The sequence below is a fragment of the Electrophorus electricus genome, chromosome 19 (genome assembly GCF_013358815.1).
Source record: "Electrophorus electricus isolate fEleEle1 chromosome 19, fEleEle1.pri, whole genome shotgun sequence".
Classification (NCBI taxonomy): domain Eukaryota; kingdom Metazoa; phylum Chordata; class Actinopteri; order Gymnotiformes; family Gymnotidae; genus Electrophorus; species Electrophorus electricus.
The window spans coordinates 3,400,196-3,420,312 of record NC_049553.1 but is presented as its reverse complement, the minus strand read 5'-3'; the positions used below and the strand labels follow the sequence as shown (position 1 = coordinate 3,420,312).

At 44.5% G+C, this 20,117-nt stretch overlaps 2 protein-coding genes across 2 annotated transcripts; both read left to right on the top strand.

Moving 5' to 3' along the window:
- The first annotated feature begins 698 nt into the window (after positions 1-698).
- mta2 (metastasis associated 1 family, member 2) lies at positions 699-17,421 on the top strand. Its single transcript, XM_035519887.1, has 18 exons — positions 699-1,099; positions 5,600-5,667; positions 6,410-6,503; positions 9,778-9,895; positions 10,161-10,224; positions 10,561-10,678; positions 10,892-10,994; positions 12,189-12,288; positions 12,447-12,635; positions 12,975-13,049; positions 13,207-13,265; positions 13,521-13,621; positions 13,784-13,923; positions 14,087-14,315; positions 14,595-14,684; positions 14,819-14,940; positions 15,078-15,220; positions 15,329-17,421. Exons 1-18 carry the CDS (start codon positions 1,072-1,074, stop codon positions 15,480-15,482), a joined length of 1,995 nt encoding a protein of 664 aa, XP_035375780.1. The 5' UTR covers positions 699-1,071; the 3' UTR covers positions 15,483-17,421.
- Positions 16,911-19,816, top strand: cth1 (cysteine three histidine 1). Its single transcript, XM_027017230.2, has 2 exons — positions 16,911-16,919; positions 18,854-19,816. Exons 1-2 carry the CDS (start codon positions 16,911-16,913, stop codon positions 19,814-19,816), a joined length of 972 nt encoding a protein of 323 aa, XP_026873031.2.
- The last annotated feature ends 301 nt before the right edge of the window (positions 19,817-20,117 follow it).

Genomic DNA, 20,117 nt, shown 5'->3' with positions numbered 1-20,117 from the left:
CTGTTCCAAAATGCCACCTTCAGGACAAGGTTGGAATGAAAAGAAGGAGTCGAGTTGGTTGTGCGACCAAGAGGGGGCAGTATGTTACTAATTTCCACCATGTTCGCCTTTTGCTTCACGCGTTTTCTGGCTCTTGGACAGGAGTAAGTTACCTGCCCCAGCTATTGTATCCGCACTCTTAGTTTCCACAGGGTTACTTGGGTCCTTCTTACCAAAGCATGAGCACAAACAAATGGCATGGTGAGGTAAATTATTGGATGAACAGGTTTTTAACCAACGTGCCTAAAATCAGACCTATGCAAATTCAAACTTTGTTATACTCAAGATGCTACTAAAGCAATCCTAAATATTTTTGTTTAGTCTGAATCATTTGAACACACGCAGTCAGTACAGTCAGATAAAAACATACTTAAATCTTCTACAGCCAGTTGAGACTAGCGCGTTAAAACGCCAAATAATAATTGTTGATTTATTAATAACCGAGAATTGTTATCCTGATCTTTCTTAGGCAAGCAGTCATGCGTTTCACAAGAATACCGTAGGAAATGAAATTTCAAGATTCAAGGAAACTACATTTTCCACGTTTTCTTTTTCTTCGCGCGTCTCAAATTATACGTGACGCCACGAGCTTCCGAAGATGACGTTAGAGAAGGAGGGGGGGGGGGTGTGAACAGAGCGGAGGTGAAGAAGAGGAGGATGAAGCTGGGAGCGCGGAGGATGGGAGGAAGAGTGGAGTGAGTGAGAGAGAGAGAGAGCGAGAGAGAGAGGCTACCGAGGACTGCGTGTGCATGCCTGGAAGCGCGAAGGCGGCCGGGAGTTTCGGAGGGACTTCGTGGCTCGGACCGAGACAAAGACGCGTTTTAACCGTCGCCGTAACGGACACGCTCAACTTCTACCCGCCGCAGCTCGGGCTCGCCGCGCCGGGTCCCGGCTTTGTTTGACGAGAGGGGAGTCGCGCCGATACATGCGGGAATACAAATAACACCCCCCCCTCCCCTCCTCCATATTCACATTTTCTTCACGCAAGAGGGGGAATCCCTTGGTCTTGTGTTTGTTGAAGGGACCGGGAGAATGGCGGCCAACATGTACCGAGTAGGAGGTGAGTGTTTTAACGCACGCCTGTGTCCGTAGTTACGCGGTTCCCCGGGCGGCTAGCGTTAGCCACGGCGGCCAGACGAGCCCGGTCGTCTTCGTTAATAGTTAGCTGAGCGAGTCGTTAGCCCGGATGCTAACTAGCGCGCTAGCGCCTTCTCTCATTTGGTTGCTTAGCTGAGGGTAGGTTTTCTTATTTCCGCCTTCTTCGCATAGGCCGGCTCAGTTTGGCTAACGCTAACCCTAGTTATCTTAACGATTTACAGGCTCACTGCGCTGCTTTTAACAAGTAAAACTTTCTGAGGTAGCTGAACCGCAGTTGGAAGGACTGTTTTGAGCACACTAGCCAATATTGTAGTCTTGAAGTACTTTCTCTTGATCAAATGGCACTGGATGCCTACTTAGATTCGGTTTTGTCAAACACTTTGAAAGATCGCACCTTCTCCGGTCATATTTAATATTAGTTGCCTAAGCCACACAAACGAGAAAAGTGAGCCTGGGCGCAAGTGAAAAGCCTTGTTACCGGGTTCTGCGTTACCACATAACAGGCGAAGCATAATAACTCCCAGTTATCTCTTGCAAACTTGGTTCTGGCCAGCAGAGCACACATTTCACGGTTAGTTTGCATGTAGCTAACTAACTCTTAACTCAGCTGGCACCGCAGGGTCAGCTTCACCTGTCCATCGAGATGTCCCGTTTTAGTGCTTAACCAGTGTAATATAGAGTTGTTGCTAAACTTCCTCTTAACAAAACAAAAAGAGAAAACGTCCGAAATTAATAACGACCTCAGGACAGCTTAATCTCTGAGGAACTGTCATATAACTAAGTAGCACATTCTAATGCATGATTCTTGAATGCAACGCTGATTTCACTTACACGCGTTTCTTTCAGACAGGTAGCCATCAAAGCTAACTGAACGTAGCCGATAAAAGTGATGCCGGCAGCTTGCAAAATTCGCGTACCCGGTGAATGTGACCACCACTCTTCACACTCGCTCGTTGTCTTGCACCGCTAGATTTACTGTCAAACACGTAACCCATTCCCGTTAGTCCAAACACCTGTACATCCGATATACGGACTGTTAGTGGAAATATATATTTTTGAAACACGATGCATTGCATCGTATTGTAATCAAAGCCCACGCCACGGACGGTATCGTCCTGGATCCTGATAATTATAGTGTCCGCTGTGAAAGCAGCTGGAGCTGGCTAGCTAAATAGGTCACGCTTATTCCGTGTGGAGTTTAGAGATGCTGTCGCTGTACAAGCCGTATTTTTTTTTTGTGTGTTTAGTTTTTATTTTTTTTAAGTGACGCTTCCCGGTTTATATGATGATCGCCGTAGTCGACTGAGTCCACGCTGTCGTTTTTGTTAAAGGTGACATGAAGACGTGGGTCGTCTTTGTGACTAGACGATGAGATGAGATATCTCGTGTTTTATACTTAGAATTTGCAAAAGGTTATACCAAAACGTCTGCACGATGGATAATCGTTATGATTTCGATTAAATTGCCATAAGCACATTTTTTAATACACGCGTGCGCTTAAGATCCATCTCAAAGTTGACCTGCGGCGTTATATCGGGCGTTTGTGTCCAGTGTTGTTGATTGAGTGATATAGGCTCTGCACCAACAGGCTATTTCTTCATGTTGACACCCCCTCTTTCCCATCAGGCGCAAGTTTCTTCCCAACATCATCTAATAAAAATCGGCTGCTCGTATTTACTACGATCTCGCCGTGTGTATTGCGCCTCACTTATTGGGCTTTTAAGCCAACGACTGAACCTGTTTATATTGTTGGCTATATCAATTACGTCAGTGCAGTTTTCTGCCACTCCGGATTGCACGGCGTCTCTTTGATGTTTGCTGAACTTGACCCCCCTCCTGATTCGAGTCACGGTCTGCTACGTCGACCGCTTCTCATCCTGGTCCGCGATGCCAGCCTCGCTGACTGAACGCGGCTCAGAGCTCCAGACCGTGTCTTCCGGCCTGTCGGCTAAGGCCCGTCGTGAGTCCAGCACCTCCGCCAAACGTGCCGCTAAGTACGCCTCGCGCTGCCGTTATCCTTTGACGTTACACCAAGTTCCTGTCCCGTGCGCGCGCACTGGCACGCACGCACGCACGCACGCACGCACGGTCTATTGTCTCGGCTCCCTCCTCTGACTTGACTGTTTTATTGTCCCGGCTCATCTTAAACACGGGCGGATATTACTGGGCTGCCTTATTTGACCTAGTTACTATGCTGTGTGTGCAGCCATGTTCTGTAGCATTAGATATCCGATTAAAATGACTAGGAATTAGAAGGGGTTGCATTGTTTGAGCCAATCAATACATTTTCTTTCCCAGTAAGTTCTATAAACAACAACTGACACTGTAATGACGCTTTCACCATATTTTTGACACGCTTCAGTACTCGGAAGCATAAATATAAGTCAGTGGTTTGGTAACTGAATTTCGTACAGTGCAGTAGTTACTCATCACTGTTTAAAATTGCAATGTCCTTGTTTTCTGCAAGACTGGGCTGTATTATTAGGTTAAATGTGCTTGATGCCATTTTCTTGGTCTCCAGTGATAGGTGGGTGTTACAAGGTTTAAAACTTAGTGGTAGAAATGTAGGAAGGTATAGGCAAAGTTTGCACGTGAAAAGCCTCTACCATTAGGCTGTAATACCATTTCTCCCCTGTGTGGTTTTGATCATAGACAAATTTTGTGCTTGTCCTTACAGCAGAGCTGCCACATCTCTAACCAATGGGGTTTACACGTTCACCCAGTTCTCTGATGTTCTCAGCCGTAAGACAGCCACTGCTGCTGTTCAGCAGTCCCTTATTAGAGCTTCAGTAGTACTAGTTATGATATACTAGTTACTATATGTTACTTAATGGAGATTAGATGTTGACTTTGTGCAGGACAAGTGTGGTGTATACCTTTTGTCCTGTGGAGTGACCATAGATTATTTAATTGTTGGGACAAATGAAGCAGCAAGGCAACATTTTATAAATTACCAAAGTAAATATAACTTGGTGTACAGTGAAAAGGGTGGACCCTTTTTTGACCGCTTTGGCTTCAGGTCAATGAGAACATCTAAATCCTCCTGAAAAATTTCTAAGTTTCAGGTTTGTGGCCACAGCATGGCAGTGTAGCTACACATGAAAGCAGCAGCATCTGCCCTGCGTGGCTTGACTAGAAGCCAATACGTGGCAAAACGTGAATAATTTGTGCACCTTCTCCATATTTTTATAAGCAGATGTGAGCTCTAGCCGAAGTGATGGAACAGAAGTGGTAACCGAGTGTGACACCGCATTACTCCACCGAGTTTAAAGCATCTACTTTGATAACAGTCCGACAACATCCACAGGTTAATTCAAAAGTATTTACTTATCCCAAAGTATTCTGAAGTCTTTGTGCTAATTGTGACTACACCTGTGAGTAGATATGCTTCAAATGAGCTCGCTTTAGCTGGAATGTGAACTGTTTTGAGAGACCAAGAATTGATCTTCGGGCATGGCTTTTCTCAGTGTCATTCTCCGTGATGGAGCGTGTGAACTTCATGGAGAACCCTCAATTTGTTTCTGCTTGATCATATATTGTCTTGTCATTGACTGACACACAAGCCTGTCACCCACTGTCACCACTTTGTTACAGAACCTTAAAGAATATGAACCACGCACAACTTTCATGTCCTTTGCTACGTCGGTCAGTAAGATTCACCTTTCCAGCATGCATTTTTATTAGGGCTCAGAGAATCATGTAGGGTGTTGTGATATTTTGGAATGTCACTTGTGCAAATTTCAATCTCTCTGAAATTTCCTGATATAATTGCCAACTTACCAAGATTTGGTGCAGAAGGGAGTGACTGCACAGTGCTGGACCATATCAGTGGTGCGAAAGCGCAAGTGAATGGGGGTAGATCCAGCGTGGATCAACATTAGGCCACCTTCACAGCTTAGGGGTGATGTTTAGATCCAGGAGAATTTATACAATTTTAGACATTTACACATGTCATTGACTAATGGTGAAGTCTTGGTAGTGGTAGGCATATAATAACATTTTAAAATCCATTCAAATCAATTTAAATTTAAATCAATCCTTTTAAGTAGTTTACATTAAAAATGAAAACTTTTGATTTTCTTAATTTGATTTTCTTATTAACTTTTTTCTAGTCTATTTAAATCCAGTGCATATTTCAGCTGCAGTGGTGGTGTTTTGTTTTTTTTTTTCTTTTCCCCTTCATTAATTCCTAAAATGGTCAGTAGTGTCTGAGAGAAGCTTTTTTTTTTTTTCTATTCTGCTTTATGCAGCATCCCCGTTATGTAGTGGGTTTTCACTGTTCTGGAGTGCTTGGTTCGGGTGTATTGAGCTGGGAGAGAGTAAAAACATGGACCAGCTGGGGTGTCCCTGAGGATTAGGTTGGGAACTGATGCTTCAGAACATGCTCAGAGGAAACCATGAGCTTTTGGTGAAATGCTGGATTAATAATATTTTCTTGTTTTTCCCCCCGCCTTTCCTATAGATTATGTATACTTTGAGAACTCATCCAGCAACCCCTACTTGATCCGCCGAATAGAAGAACTCAATAAGGTGGGTTTCAATCATCCTTAACCTGCGTGGTGACATGAATTTTGTGTGTGTGTGTGTGTGTGAGTGAGAGTGAGATGAAAGCAGAGATCCAGAGTGTGCGTTTGGTTGTTTGGGAGACATTGTTCTCTCTCGCTCTGAAACACGTTCAGTCAATTTTTTAACTAAGCTCCGGCGTGCTGCATTACAGTGTAAAGAGAGCAAGCCTGTGTGCTTCCCTACTGTGTGTGGAAAGCTTCAAATCATGATTTGTGCAATTTAAACATTTTTATTGTGCAAATGCATTAGGTATCAGGCGGTAACATAATCTAGATGGTGCTTGGGGATATTGTAGTGGAGTACTAGGTGGCACTATTTTGATTAAATATATAGACATGGCTTTATCTCTCATTTTGTAAAATTCTTCAAACAAGTACTATAAAAAGACTTGCCAATTTTTAAGCGTTTGTGATTGGAAAGCACTGATCATTATTGGGCTTCTCCTCATGAATATGAACACACTGGTGTATTTAAAATGGGTGCTTCTAATGTTAAATTTGTGTACATTTGTCTCTGGTGCAAAAAAAATCATGCAAAATGTTGGTAGTTATTTGACATATTAATTGCTAAACAGAAAATAGACTAATACAGCATGATTTTTAGCTTTGGCTATTTTCAGATTTAAAAGTATGCCTCCTTCGCTGAGCCTGGCAAGGTCGTTGTTGTGCTTCTGTAATTGGCTCACCACATGAAATGTTACTTGCAGACGGCCAATGGTAACGTAGAAGCCAAGGTGGTGTGCCTCTTCAGGAGGAGGGATATCTCTGGGAATCTGAACACACTGGCTGACAGCAATGCTAGTAAGTATTGTGACCCTTTCTTCCTGTCTTTTTTTTTTTGTTTTGTTTTTTTTTGTTGTTTGTTTTGGGTTTTTTTTCTCTCTTCCCTTTCTCCAGTTTTCAGAGCCCTAAACAGTGCACATGTAAATTTCATGGTTTGTTCTAACCTTGAAAAGAAATGCTAGGTTTAGGGATGGAGTTCTGCAACTCTTAAATGGCAATGCTATTTATAAGAACTGTCAAAATAAATATAACCAAGAACTGACTAATCAGAAGGAGAGACAGACACGACACAACTGGTCGTTTCGCTTTACTTTGTCCACCACCTTATGGGTTTTGAAAAGGCACCCCAAACTTGGTTCATCCCCTTTAGACATACCCGCTTGTTCAGAATGAGTACATTCTATTGTGCACAAATGCACTTTTATGTTCAGTAATAGCCAGACATTGTGGTATTCAAGAAAACCCCATGGTTTCTTTATAAGAGCTCTTGCATGAATGTGGAAGACATCCTAATGGTGAACTGTCAAATTGTCACACCTGCCATTTGTGTGGTGAACTACTAGTATGTGGACTCTGGAGACCAGTTTGAATGCTCAGCAAACCTGCCTATCTGGTCAGTTCATACATAATTCCAGCGATTCACCAGAGCACTCTTAGGCTGGAGGACACTGGTAATAAGACGTTACACAAATAAAAATCTGCTTGAAGAGGAACACAAGCCAGCATGCAGTGCATTAGTTATGATTTTAGCGACTGAACAATTGGAGTGTGCGCGGGAGCCCGCAGTCCGTACGCTTCAGCGCATCTCCAGTCACAGAGACGCATGAGGCGTATACGCCTCTGAACTATAGTGTCCTGTTCAGAGTGACGTAGGGTTCGTCGGGAGTTTGTCAGCGATCGAGATGGGAACAAAGTTGCCAAATGTTTCCTTACCAGATTATTGCTCGCGGCCCAATCAAGCGTGCAGAGAATGAAACGTTTTCGGTCGTGTTTCTCCATGAATCACCAAAACTTGCTTTTACAAAAAGGAACTTGCTCAGGCAGCTGTTTTGAGTAGAGCGACCCTAGGAACTGTACTTGCATGGAGGCACCTATATTGGAGGATGTGCTTTTGTTTTTATATTTAAAGTTGTGGATGACTATAAAAATGAAAGGATGTGTCTGAATTTTGTTTGTTTAAAACAAAAATAAATTAGTTTTGGTAGATAAATCTCTTTATTGCAGTACTCTGAGTGCCTTTTCCTCTAGAATGTGGTAGAGGAACTCTTGGTCCTCATTGTTTTTGTTATCAGCCATAAAAAAAGAAGGGGGAAAATAGCCTGATGATTTTCTGGGGGTACTCCAGATCAGACAGACGTCTTATACTTTTGTTACATTTGCTTTGGGAAGGATGACCAGGAAATAAGGTGTGGAATCGTGGTTTAATTGTTTGCCATTTTGTTGTGTGAACAGCTCCATGGCTTCTGAACAATCCCCCGGTATTTGGGCTCTTTGCACCCAACAAAAATCTGCCTGTTTAGTATAAACGGGCAATTCTGTTTTAAAATTCACCCATCTCATGAGCCTGCCTCATGCTCAGTGTGTGAGGAAAAGTGGTCTAAAATATGTTATTTGACATGGCAACAAGAAATTTCTTGCTTGTCTTATGTATTTTTTTATTTTATTTTTTTTTGTTTAAATTCATACTAATACTTATGCAGCCTTTTACTATGTTGTGCAGTCTAGTAAGAGCGGGTTGGCACTTAGGAAAAAGGGTATGTTCCCTATTCATTCCACCTTACTATTTTATATGCCTTGTGTCTGTGTATTCAACCTCTGCATGGAAACTTGTTCGCGCAGATTACCAGGCCCTTGCCATTTGCATGTGGATAGACTACTTGCTGGCAAATTGTGTATGATGTGCTGGAGGCTTCAGTGGTCTGGATATGTCACTACTTTTGTTGAGGTGTGTGTGTGGTCTGCACCAGCTAAGGCTGGTCTTCCAGGGCTCTGGGGCCTTTTTTTTGTTTTTGTTTTCTGATAAGTTTGAATAAAAAAGTATTAGACTCATTTCCTGTTGACCCTAGTACATGTATAAAAACTTTTCCATCTAGGAGGTGATTTGTTCCGCATTTCTGTCGCCCACTGGTAGGTCTACTAGCAATTGCTGTGTGTTCTCGTTCTTAATAAAAGGAACATTAAACCTTACATTTACTAAATGATGAAATGGGGAAACCATTGTTTCAACTTGGAGAAACCACTGTCCTAAAGACTGGCAGAGTTGTCCTTCTGGCATTGCTGTGTAATCTGTGCTTAGTACCTGCTAAACGGTTGTGTTCACCATGTTGTGGCCTTTATGGCACTGGATTGATGCCTGCAAGGCTGCCTTAAACGGTATTGGTACACAAGACCTATAGGCCTTAGTCTCAGGGAGGCTACCTCCTCACTCGTTGCATTGGCTTCCGTCTTGCTGCTCCTTTCCTTCAGACCTCTCCAGCCTTCTACTCTGTCTGGGCTCCTTTGAGTTTGTCCTACCCTGGCCTCGAGCCCAGATCCTCAGCCCTGCACACTCTGAACAAAAGAGCCTTCATGGGACTTGCCGGCCCCTGGCATGGAAAGAGTTAAACGCTGACTCGCTGGTGTCTTTGTCAAGGAGTGAATGTGCGCGCGCAAGAGTCACTAGTCGTGTGTCGGGGTGGGTGCGTGCGCGTGTGTGTGAACTTTTTTAAATGCACGCGTGTGTGTGTGTATGCACGCGCGCGCGTGCGCATGCCCGTTTGTGGTTGGGGGTGGGAGGGGGAGTTGGTTGTTACTCAATTGGGGGATGGGCACCTCAGGTTTGGTGCACAGGGTTTCCCAGTAAAGCTGGCAGGGACTCGCTGCCCAAGGGGTGGGGGGGGGCACTGAAGTGACAGGATGGGTTAATGGAAAGGGGTGTGGTCTAAGGTCCTACCCACTTGCTGACAGGGTTTCCTTTGCCTTAGCGCAGGGGCGGAGTCCACTCAAATCCTTTAAAACGTCCTGTCAGGTCTCACCTTGCACAAGCAAACACTTATGAAATAAATGATTTTTCTTGCTTTTTGTTTCAGCCATATCCTCTTAACGCTGTTTTTACTCTGTGCTATACATGCCCAATATAGGGGTATAGGTTTGTTGTGTGTGTGTGTGTGTGTTTTTTTTTTTTTCCCCCTTGCAAAATGATGGTAACTTCCTTTCAATGTTTTTAATCTACTTTTTAAAGGAAATATATAAGGGCTATTACATACTTTGCTGAAGTGGCACTGGGAACTGATGCATCTGTGGGTTTTTGCAGGAGATTTTGAGGAGGAGTCCAAGCAACCGCCAATCAGCGAGCAACAAAAACACCAGCTTAAACACCGAGAACTGTTCCTGTCCCGACAGTTTGAGTCTCTTCCTGCCACACACATACGGTATAAAACACACATCTACTACAGCCACAATCTCCTACCACACCCATATGATATGATGTATAACATTTTCTAATGAAACTTGGGGCATTCAGAGTACAAAGTGGTAGAAAGACTGTTGTATGTATGGAAGCGTGATTTGGCAGCTGTGCTGTTTTTTTTATTTTTGTGTGTGTGTGTATGGGAGTAGAGATGTAATTCTAAATAAAATGTCCTTTAAAAAAAAAAAACAAAAAAACTCCACTAACTCATTAGCGTTTCTCCACAGGGGGAAATGTAATGTCACACTTCTGAATGAGACTGACGTTTTAACAAGCTACCTAGAGAGAGAGGTAAGATAATGACATGCAATCTTATTTATGGAAAAACTACTACTGATTATGATAGCCGGGTGCATCCTAACAGGCACAGACCGCATGTGTCCTCTAAAGCAGTGTGCCTCTGCTTCCCAGTCCTCAGGACCCACCAGCCAGCCCATGTTTTCGCTCTGTCCCAGCTTGCCTGAGTCAAGTCATTAAGAGCATGGTCTATACCCTGCAGGTGTACTGGGAGCTAGGTCAGAGCAAAAATGCGGACTGGCTCGAGGGACCCTGCTTATACACATGTTGCAGTTGACCTACAGTTCCAGTCCATGTTCCAGGAGTGCTGTGTGGTTTTGTGCCCTGCAGGACTGCTTCTTTTACTCCTTGGTGTTCGACCCGGTCCAGAAAACCCTGCTGGCTGACCAGGGCGAGATCCGGGTGGGATCTAAATACCAGGCGGAGATCCCCGACAAACTGGCCGAAGGTGGGGAGCGAAGCGATGTGGAACAGGCCACAATGCTTCTTCTACGGGAGGGTGGATGGGAGCGAAGCCTTTTCAATAAAGCATACCATCTGTTTGCAGGGTCTGTTAGCCCGGCAGGCCGATGATAGTTAAGTTGGGTTGTGAGTTGGCACTTTCCCTAGGTCATAAAGTAAAGGCACACATTAAGCAAACTTTAATGCTCCCCCCCTGTAGGGGAATCGGACAATCGGCTGCAAGAGAAACTGGAGACGAAGGCGTGGGACCCAGATAACCAGCTGAAAGACTCCCAAATCGATCAGTTCCTTGTGGTGGCACGGTGAGTCACGGTGTTTGCTGTCAGTGTCCAGTCACAGCTCTCTCCTGGTATGGAGACTATATGCATGGCTTTTAGCATGATTTTGTTTTACTGTACTGAAGTTATGGTCGATTATATAATGGGTAGATTATTACTATTTTTGCTCTCCATTATAACACTTTAATGGCATTTAAATTTTATCATGGTCATTATTTTCCTATAAAAACCCACAGAGCAATCGCTGCTGTTTCAGTGGAGGGCTTGACACATTTGCTGGTTAGCCCAACGTCAGTTTTTAATCAGGACTTGGTTATATAGATTGATACAATTATTAAATTTTTCCTGTTGTGTTTAGTAGGAGCTAACTATCGCCATCTATTGGTCATGTAAATGCCTACATGGTTGATGACAGTAATGCATATCACATTTTAAATTAAAATTTTATTTAAATTCACATGTAAACTCTTAACATGGGTGTTAATTTCATGCTGTGAAGCTAATTACTAATCAGACACCAAACACAACACAAAATGAGTTGAATGCTACTTGTTAAGTTCTTTTTGTATTGAATTTCTTAGTTTCCACTTTTTCAAAGTCACTTTTACTATTTAAACCTCAGTGAGAGGCAGGAGTGCATCACAAGGAGCTTTAATAGAACCTGTGTAATCCTTCTGCTGAAAGTGATCACAAATTTTAACAGGTGGCTATAGAAGCAATGGCAAGTCATTACAAAGCAAGGCCCTTCTTGGGAATACAAGTCCATGACTGCCATTTAGGCATCCATTGGGGGCACATTTGACAGTGTAGTTCAAAACTTTGTATACATGTCCACATGCTATAGGCTTTTTCCACCTAAAGTGATGTGTGTTATCTGTGGTAGATAGTAGCAGTATGTGTGTGTGTGTTTGGTCACTCTGGATAATATTGTCTGCTAAATGCCGTAAATGGTAGGTAGTAGGTTAGTGGCGTGTGTGTTTCTGGTAGGTAGGAAGATTGTGACGCATGTGTGGAAGGTAGTAGGGTAGTGATGCTGGGGTGTGTGTGTGTTGTCTGTGGTTGGGCCGATAGTCGGTGCCATTGTCCATCGTCAGTGGCTGACTCATCACGATGTGGAACCAGCATTGCTAAGCCACAACCCCAAAAGTGGGTCACATCTTGATGTGAAACTGTGTTATATGTGGTAGCATGGCAGTGATGCTGAGGTGTGTGTTGCAGGGCTGTGGGGACATTCGCTCGTGCGTTAGACTGCAGCAGCTCCATCCGCCAACCGAGCCTGCACATGAGCGCAGCAGCTGCTTCCAGAGACATTACACTGGTGAGCACACACACACACACAGATTGTTCACAGTAGTCTTGAGGCACATGAAAGCATTTCTAACCGTACGGAACCGGAACCAAGTGTCATGTTGCCACTGTAACCCAAAACGCCTCCACCTAAAAATGGCTGACGGCATGCATCTCCCTTGCTCGCAGTTCCACGCCATGGACACACTGCAGAAGAACGGCTATGACCTGGCCAGGGCCATGTCCACGCTGGTGCCTCAAGGCGGACCAGTGCTCTGCCGTGACGAGATGGAGGAGTGGAGTGCCTCAGAGGCCATGCTGTTCGAGGAGGCACTGGAGAAGTACGGCAAGGACTTCAACGACATCCGCCAGGACTTTGTGAGTTTGCCGTCTGCTCACTCCTTTGCTTTCACTCCTGTGCCCATGTGCTGCTGCTGTTGGAAGAGATGAAGAGTTTTCCATTAGACGGCATGTTAAACACACTCAAGCCACACAACTGGTGTGAAGTTTGTTGTTTTGTTTTTTTTAAAGACGCTGTCTAACAGTTGTGTACGTGTACACTGTGTACATAAAAACACAGTGCAGGAAAATCCTTTTTTAATATATTGGCAGGCATATTGCAATTGTAATATAATTGCAATAAAGTATTTCCGCTAGAACTGTGTAATCCTACTTTTAGGTTTGTGAGGATTTTTCCCTTGTTCTCCCCACCCCCAGTTGCCCTGGAAGTCGTTAGCGAGTGTGGTTCAGTTCTACTACATGTGGAAGACCACGGACCGTTACATCCAGCAGGTAAAAACCTTCCAAAGCTCCTTCATGCTTTCTCCAGTTTAATTTATTTTTTCCTTTTGCTGTCTGAGGTTTTGTTAATTTTTCTCGACTCACTTAAATTTGTATACTCTGTTATGACTGTAGTGTGGACTCATTATTTTTGTTTCTTCATGATCAGAAAAGACTGAAGGCTGCAGAAGCAGACAGTAAACTAAAGCAGGTTTACATCCCCACCTAGTGAGTATTTACTCAAACACCACTATGGAAGAGTTCTGAGAACTTTTGTGTGATATCAAAAATTGTGTATCATTAATCCAGAATGCTTGACTATTCAGCAGGAGAAAAATTGCCTCACTGACTTGAGGTTGCATTTATTAACTGGGTATTCCTGCAGCAACCTGTTAAACTGGTCCTATATTCAAATGTATAACATGGAAAGAAAATGAGTTGTATAATGTTGTTTTCCCCCATATCTCACCCCTCCCCCATCAGCACCAAACCCAACCCTAACCAGATCATGGTTCCTGGCAACAAGCCTGGCATGAATGGAGCTGCGGGCTTCCAGAAAGGCCTGTGCTGTGAGAGCTGCCACAGTGAGTATCGGTGCACTTCCTCCCCGCAACCCCTGCACTCGGAGCTCAGCCGCGTCTCCCCGCCGCCGCTCTTCATCCGTATGTCATACCGGGTGTTGGTCTGCGTCCCGGTGGATGTTGGTGCGCCACACTGAACATTTTTTTCCTTTTCTGCCCCTGCAGCTGCACAGTCGCCTCAGTGGTACGCGTGGGGGCCTCCTAACATGCAGTGCCGGCTCTGCGCCTCCTGCTGGATCTACTGGAAGAAATACGGCGGCTTGAAGACCCCCACACAGCTAGAGGGCGCTACAAGAGCTGGCTCGGTACACCTAGTAGCTGTGTGTGTGTGTGTGTGTGTGTGTGTGTGTGTGTGTGTGTGTGTGTGTGTGTGTGTGTGTTGCTCATCATGCTTCTGATTGGTAAGGCTCAGTCTAAGGTCGTCCATCCCATTGCTGCCTAATGATCTCCCAATCTCTTCTGCGACAGGATGCTGCCCCTCGTAGTCACATGACTCGTCAGGAGGTGCAGGGCATGTCCCCATTCACCAGCAACGCCGGCAGAGCCAAGCTGCTGGCGAAGAACCGCCAGACATTCATCCTGCAGACCACCAAGCTGACACGCATCGCCCGCCGAGTGTGCCAGGACATCCTACAGTCTCGCCGTGCAGCCCGCCGCCCCTACGCACCCATCAACGCAAATGCCGTCAAAGCAGAGTGTGAGTGCCTCACCAGTGCCACTATAAATGTCTGTGGCAGAAATTGTAGTGTTGCCTTTTTAAAAAAAATCCTTTTCTGGCATACATTTTATAGTGATAAGTTGTATGAAAGCATTTATTGAAGTCACACTTTAAGGTTGTAAAAGTAGCACGTCTTTCTTTGAATAGCACTATAGTCATACAATAACAGGGGGTGATGTTAAAGAACACTTAAATTTGATCTTGGTAGCCCTAAGACGCTAATAGCAGGAGACTGTTCTGTTCCCTTTTTTCCTACAGGTATGATAAGACTCCCTAAAGCATCAAAGAGTGCTATGAAGAACCGCCCTGTTCCACGACCGTCTCTTGTTAACATAGTGAAAGAACTTGGTGAGGACCTGCCAGTTGAACCACAACACTCCGTCACTGGGCAGACCTGGTCCAGACATGGCTTATGTTATAAACACCCTCCCCCCCCTTTGTGAAGTGAGTGAGGTGTTGATCAGTGTGTGTCTGTTCTTCAGCCGTCCAGGCTCCTCTCAAACACAAAGCACCCCGCAGTGCTCCCACCCCTATCAACCGTAACCAGGCCAACCAGCCACGCAGTGTTAGTGCGTCCCTGCTTGGCAAGAGGCCCTTTGATAGTGTAAGTCTCTCGCTCTCTCTGTCTGTCTGTCTTGTTTGTGTGTTATATGTATTGCACCATTCTTACACACACACACACACACACACACACTGCACCACTGACCCTTTCACCAACCTTCCTCTCATTGTTGGCCACAGGTGACGGGGCACCCTTTCTCCACCAATGGGAGGCCCTTCATGTCCGGCATGAGAACATCCACCCAGTCAGTCATAAAGCGTCAGAGAGTCAGTCAAGGAGATGCCCCCAACCCTGTAGTGTTTGTGGCTACTAAAGATACCAGGTAAGTTGAAATATTACTAGCACATACTTTTTGACAGGCTTACCCTTCTAAAACTATCGTTGATTAACGTACGTTGGGCATGTGCACGTGTGTGCCTGTTTGTTTCAGAGCCCTACGGAAACACCTCTCCCAGGCAGAGATGAGGCGGGCAGCTAGGAAACCGAACATCCCTGTAAGGGTGAAATTTCCTCCGCTACCACGGCCACTTCCTGTACCCATCCTGGCCTCCAGTACCAGTGAACCAATCGTGCTGGAGGACTGAGCAGCTTTCTGTTAAACTACACCCCTGCCATCACACCTCGAACCCTGCCATCCTGAGCTATCATCTTTTACCACCTACCAAAACCTGATCTCGTGTGCCCATGCACACATCTACACATACGCACACAATTGTTCTTTTACGTGTGCTTTTTTCTTCCCTAATCTATTTTTCTATCCATCTATCTACCTGTTCATCTTTCTTCTCTTGTACCATCACACACACACACACACACACAGAGACAGAGACACCCCCCTCCACCCCGACCCACACAGCAGGCTTTGGGCATGGACTTTGGAGTGTTTTATTCCAGTGTTATGGTTTATTTTCTTCTCTCCTTTCCTCCCTTCCTCTTTTTTTAATGGCAAATATTTTTAACTGTAATTTAAATCAGATAATGCTCGACATGAAATTATGATGATAAAGCACACTTTATTTTTTTTCCAGGTCAATCCTTATTTGTGTAAATAACATTTTTCAGGAGTGATATCTTTAATGCTGGGTGTAGAATGCAGGGAGGGGATCTGAATTTTGTTTGTTTGTTTTTTTTTGCTATATCTCTATCTTCATCTTTCTCTTTTGTTAAAAAAAAAATCTTAATTCAATATGTAGTGCTCCTGTTCACACTATAGTCCATTTCAGGCTTGGAGACCTGTAGTATGATCACCACCTACCACACCCCCACCCAGTTTGAGTGGTGGTGTTTAGCATCCCAGTCTGCTAAAGCTTAGTTCAGTTCAATCAGACCACAAGGCTCAGGACAGCAGATGCGTCTCCTCTACTCCAGATACCGTGGATCAATGGCTTTTTATGGTCCCATAGTTTTGTTGTTTTATTTTTTTTCTTTCCTCTTTTATTGTTCAACAGTATGTCATGGTTGTTTTTTTGTTTTTGTTTTTTTGTTTTTGTGACAAGAAAAATAATTTAGATTCACCAAGAAATGCCACCACTGGTTTGCTCTGATGTTTGGGGACTTTTGATATTGTGGGTCCAGTTTTAAAAGTGTATTCTCAGTGCAAAGGGTGAAAATGTTGATGGCTCCTAAAATATGTTCCCTGTTCAGATCGACTGGGGGTGGGGGGGGAGTAAGGAAGGGAAGGTATAGGTCATTGAAACCCTGTGGCTTCTTAGAGTAGAAGATTTTTGAAGTTTTTCTTACCAGTAAATGGTTGGTCTTCATAATCGATTCAGCCTCTGCCTCTTTTTTCCCCCTGCACTTTTTGTATAAAATTATTAATAAAGCCATACAAATTTAGGGTTTCCCGTTTTGATTCCTCCTATGTGTATGCTATGAGTCATAACTTTCATGTACTTCAATAATTCAGTGGCTGAATTTCAAAATGGAGCCACCTGTAAGGTAATGGTAGTGACTAGATAATTTAACAGTAGTTCTCAATTGAGTGGAAGCAAAAACAGATGGATTTTCTAGTAATGGCTCCGGTAGGCTGTAGACCAATTTGATATCTAACTATATCTTCGTTAGTTTCATTTGTGCTTTGTTTTTGAAACAGTGGATGACTTGTAGACTCAATCTGACAGTTAATTTTGGCACCATGAAATGTCAACCAGCGAATGAGTTCCATATAATATTCCAGTGGACGTTGTTTTCCCAAGTGTTTGGGGTTTTGTATGGTTTATTAAAACGAAAGTGCTTTGCACACTAAAGACTGAAAAACAAACCTGACCTCCCCCCTCCCCTCCAGAAGTGTCACCGGTTTTGTGTGCAAGTGGTAGCTTGTGCCTGCGTCTCCTATTTTCAGGTTTCAAACGCCACATTTACGTTTCTCTCCATCAGAGGCTGGGAAAGATGGAGGGAAGGTTGACAAGGGTAGCTTCAAAGCTCGAAGCTTCACATTTTGTACGTCAGTAACTCTTCTCAACTGTTCTTAAGTCTATGTATTCTTTCATGCATCTTGCTTAAAAAAATAAAGATTTTTTTTTTCTTTGTGGTCACTCACTCCCCTTTCTTTTTCTGGATGTAATTTCAGTATTTCCCGTGATTTTCACAGCGCAACAACAGTATAAAAAGCCCTTGTCTTGGGTTTCGTGTTTTCATCTGTACCTTGATTATGCATTATACCCCAGAGGCATGTCTTACATATTTTTCCCCTCGATTATTTTGGTTAAGAGATCATAAATCTGTCAATTTCAATTATAAAAAACCGGGGGAGGGGGGAAAAACTAAACGATGCTTGTTTACTTCTTACCTGATCAGAATCGCCGGTCTGTTGCCGAAACTATCTTTTAACTTGTAGAAGGCCACAACACATTTAATTGAACACGCAGTCAAATTATACTAAGTTACTTTTTAAAACGGTACGGTACTGCTTACAATGAAATGTCAGGTAATGCTTAACGGCAGTCGGCAATCGTTTCACGTTTTAAAAATGCCGACAGGACGCTTCCTCTGAAAAGGTCGTGGTCTATAACCAATTCACACCAAGAATTCAGACGGCGTCGACATTCATTTCACAGGTAGTCTGGTCATTTAATTAACAAGCCAAGGTGTGAACCAGTCATTTACACAGGATAGTTCTCTGAGTGTTGAGAGCTGGCCATCGAATAAATGTTTATTCCGCTAAACAAAGCAACGGGTACAAACAAAACCGAGCCCATTTCAGCCGGGGGCCCAACACCAGTACCCGCCACTGATCTCAGTACCGCGAATTAAAGCGCGTCACCCGCGTTCTGATTGGCTTGTTCGAGCTTCCCGATGACGTTTCAGATTCGCAGCTGAGCCTATTTTAAAGAGAACGCGGGAATGGAAATTGGGCCGGTTTTAAAATAGCGATGGGATGTGCATGTCTACGTGTGCCTTACTAGCTTTAGGGTACAGTCTGCGGCTTTTTTTTTTAAAAAAAAAGAAAAAATCATTTCCACTGTATTCTGTAACACTCCTGTTAGACACAACGTCGCTTTAAATACGGACAGTACCGCATGCTGAGGAGACGCTTATCCGGAGCGCTTTAAACTGCACAATGATGTTTGAGGTATAACGCTTTTACTTTCCTTAGGCCTATCTTAATTTTGAGTTGTATGTATGTTTATGTGACGGAGTTGTAGACCTTAACTAAATGAATTCACGAGGCTGAAACAATGCTGAAGATTCTCTGAAAACGCCTTTAGAGAACTGTGGATGTCTTTCTGGTATATGTGAAGTTGTTTCAAAGACTGAAAATGCTCTGGGAGACTTCAGAGTAACTTGGGAAAAGTCTTCAATATCTGAACTAGAAGCAATAGACTTGTATCAAACCTTTTTTATGTAGGGTTTAGAAGCTTTTTTTTGGTTGTTTTAAATTGACAAAAAATGGCAACTAGGCCTACAATAAACTTGTCATAAGCTTTAACATCTTAAATATAAATCTCATCCTCAGGCCAGCCAAGATGACTTGTTGTTTCCCTCAGAGGGTGGGGATGAACCCTTTTTCTCAGAGGAAAGCTTGGCCAGTGGGGGCCTCTCCCTTGCTGAGGCTCTCCTCCCGCTGGCAGAGTCTCCGTCTCCCTCTCTGAACCCCTTGCTTTGCTCCACCCGCTACAAGACAGAGCTGTGCAGTCGCTATACTGAGAGTGGAACGTGCAAGTACGCAGAGCGCTGTCAGTTTGCTCACGGCCTGCACGATCTCCATATGCCCTCCCGCCATCCCAAGTACAAGACGGAGCTGTGCCGTACCTTTCACGCGGCCGGTTACTGCATGTATGGCAGCCGCTGCCTCTTTGTGCACAGTCTGAAGGAACAGAGGCCCCTTCGCCACAGGCGGAGGAACGTGCCCTGCCGCACGTACCGTGCCTTTGGCGTTTGCCCCTTTGGAACCCGATGCCACTTTCTGCACGTGGAGGGCGGCTCGGAGTCGAGTGACGGCAGCGCCGCCGTGGAGGAGAAGGCCTGGCAGCCGCTGCTGCCACGCTCCGGCGACTGGAAGCCTCGCGGTGCGCTCTGCCGTACTTTCAGCGCCTTCGGCTTCTGCCTCTATGGCACTCGGTGCCGCTTCCAGCACGGGCTCCCCAATGCGTTGAAGGGCCTCGATTTGAGCCAGTCACCCTGGTCTCCTCAAGGGCATGCAAGAGCCCTCTCTCCAGCCTCAGATGTGCAGTCTTCCTCATCCCCTCGTTCCTCTGCCTCCTCGTCCCCTCAGTCTGTGCTGGCCTCACCTGCTTTCCCCCATGACTCTGGACCCATCACGCCCTCATCTGGAGAGCTGATGGCCAACAACGCGTTCACCTTCAGCAGCCAGCACCTAAATGACCTGCTATTGCCGCTGGCCTTCCGACTCCAACAGCTTGAGCAGGCCAACAGTCTGAGTCCACGGTGTGAGCAGAACCAACCACTGCTGTCTTGATCCTAATGGTCTCATGGGTTGTAAATTAACATTTTATAGATGTGGTGGCTTTCTTTTTAATTAAATGTGTAAATGGCTTTGGTTTGAGATCTTCCAATCTCAAATGGGAAGGTGTTGGTTCATTAACTAACTTTGCTTGTTAAGTCTGTCCATTTGTGGAATGCACTATGGAAAGATGTAGCTGACCGATTAGACTGTAAGCTGACTTATTTTTAACCTGGGGGGGGGTGTGTATATATACTAGAGCATTTGAGACTGTTTTTATTATTTATGGTTTTTAATTTAAATGGAGTTAAATTAT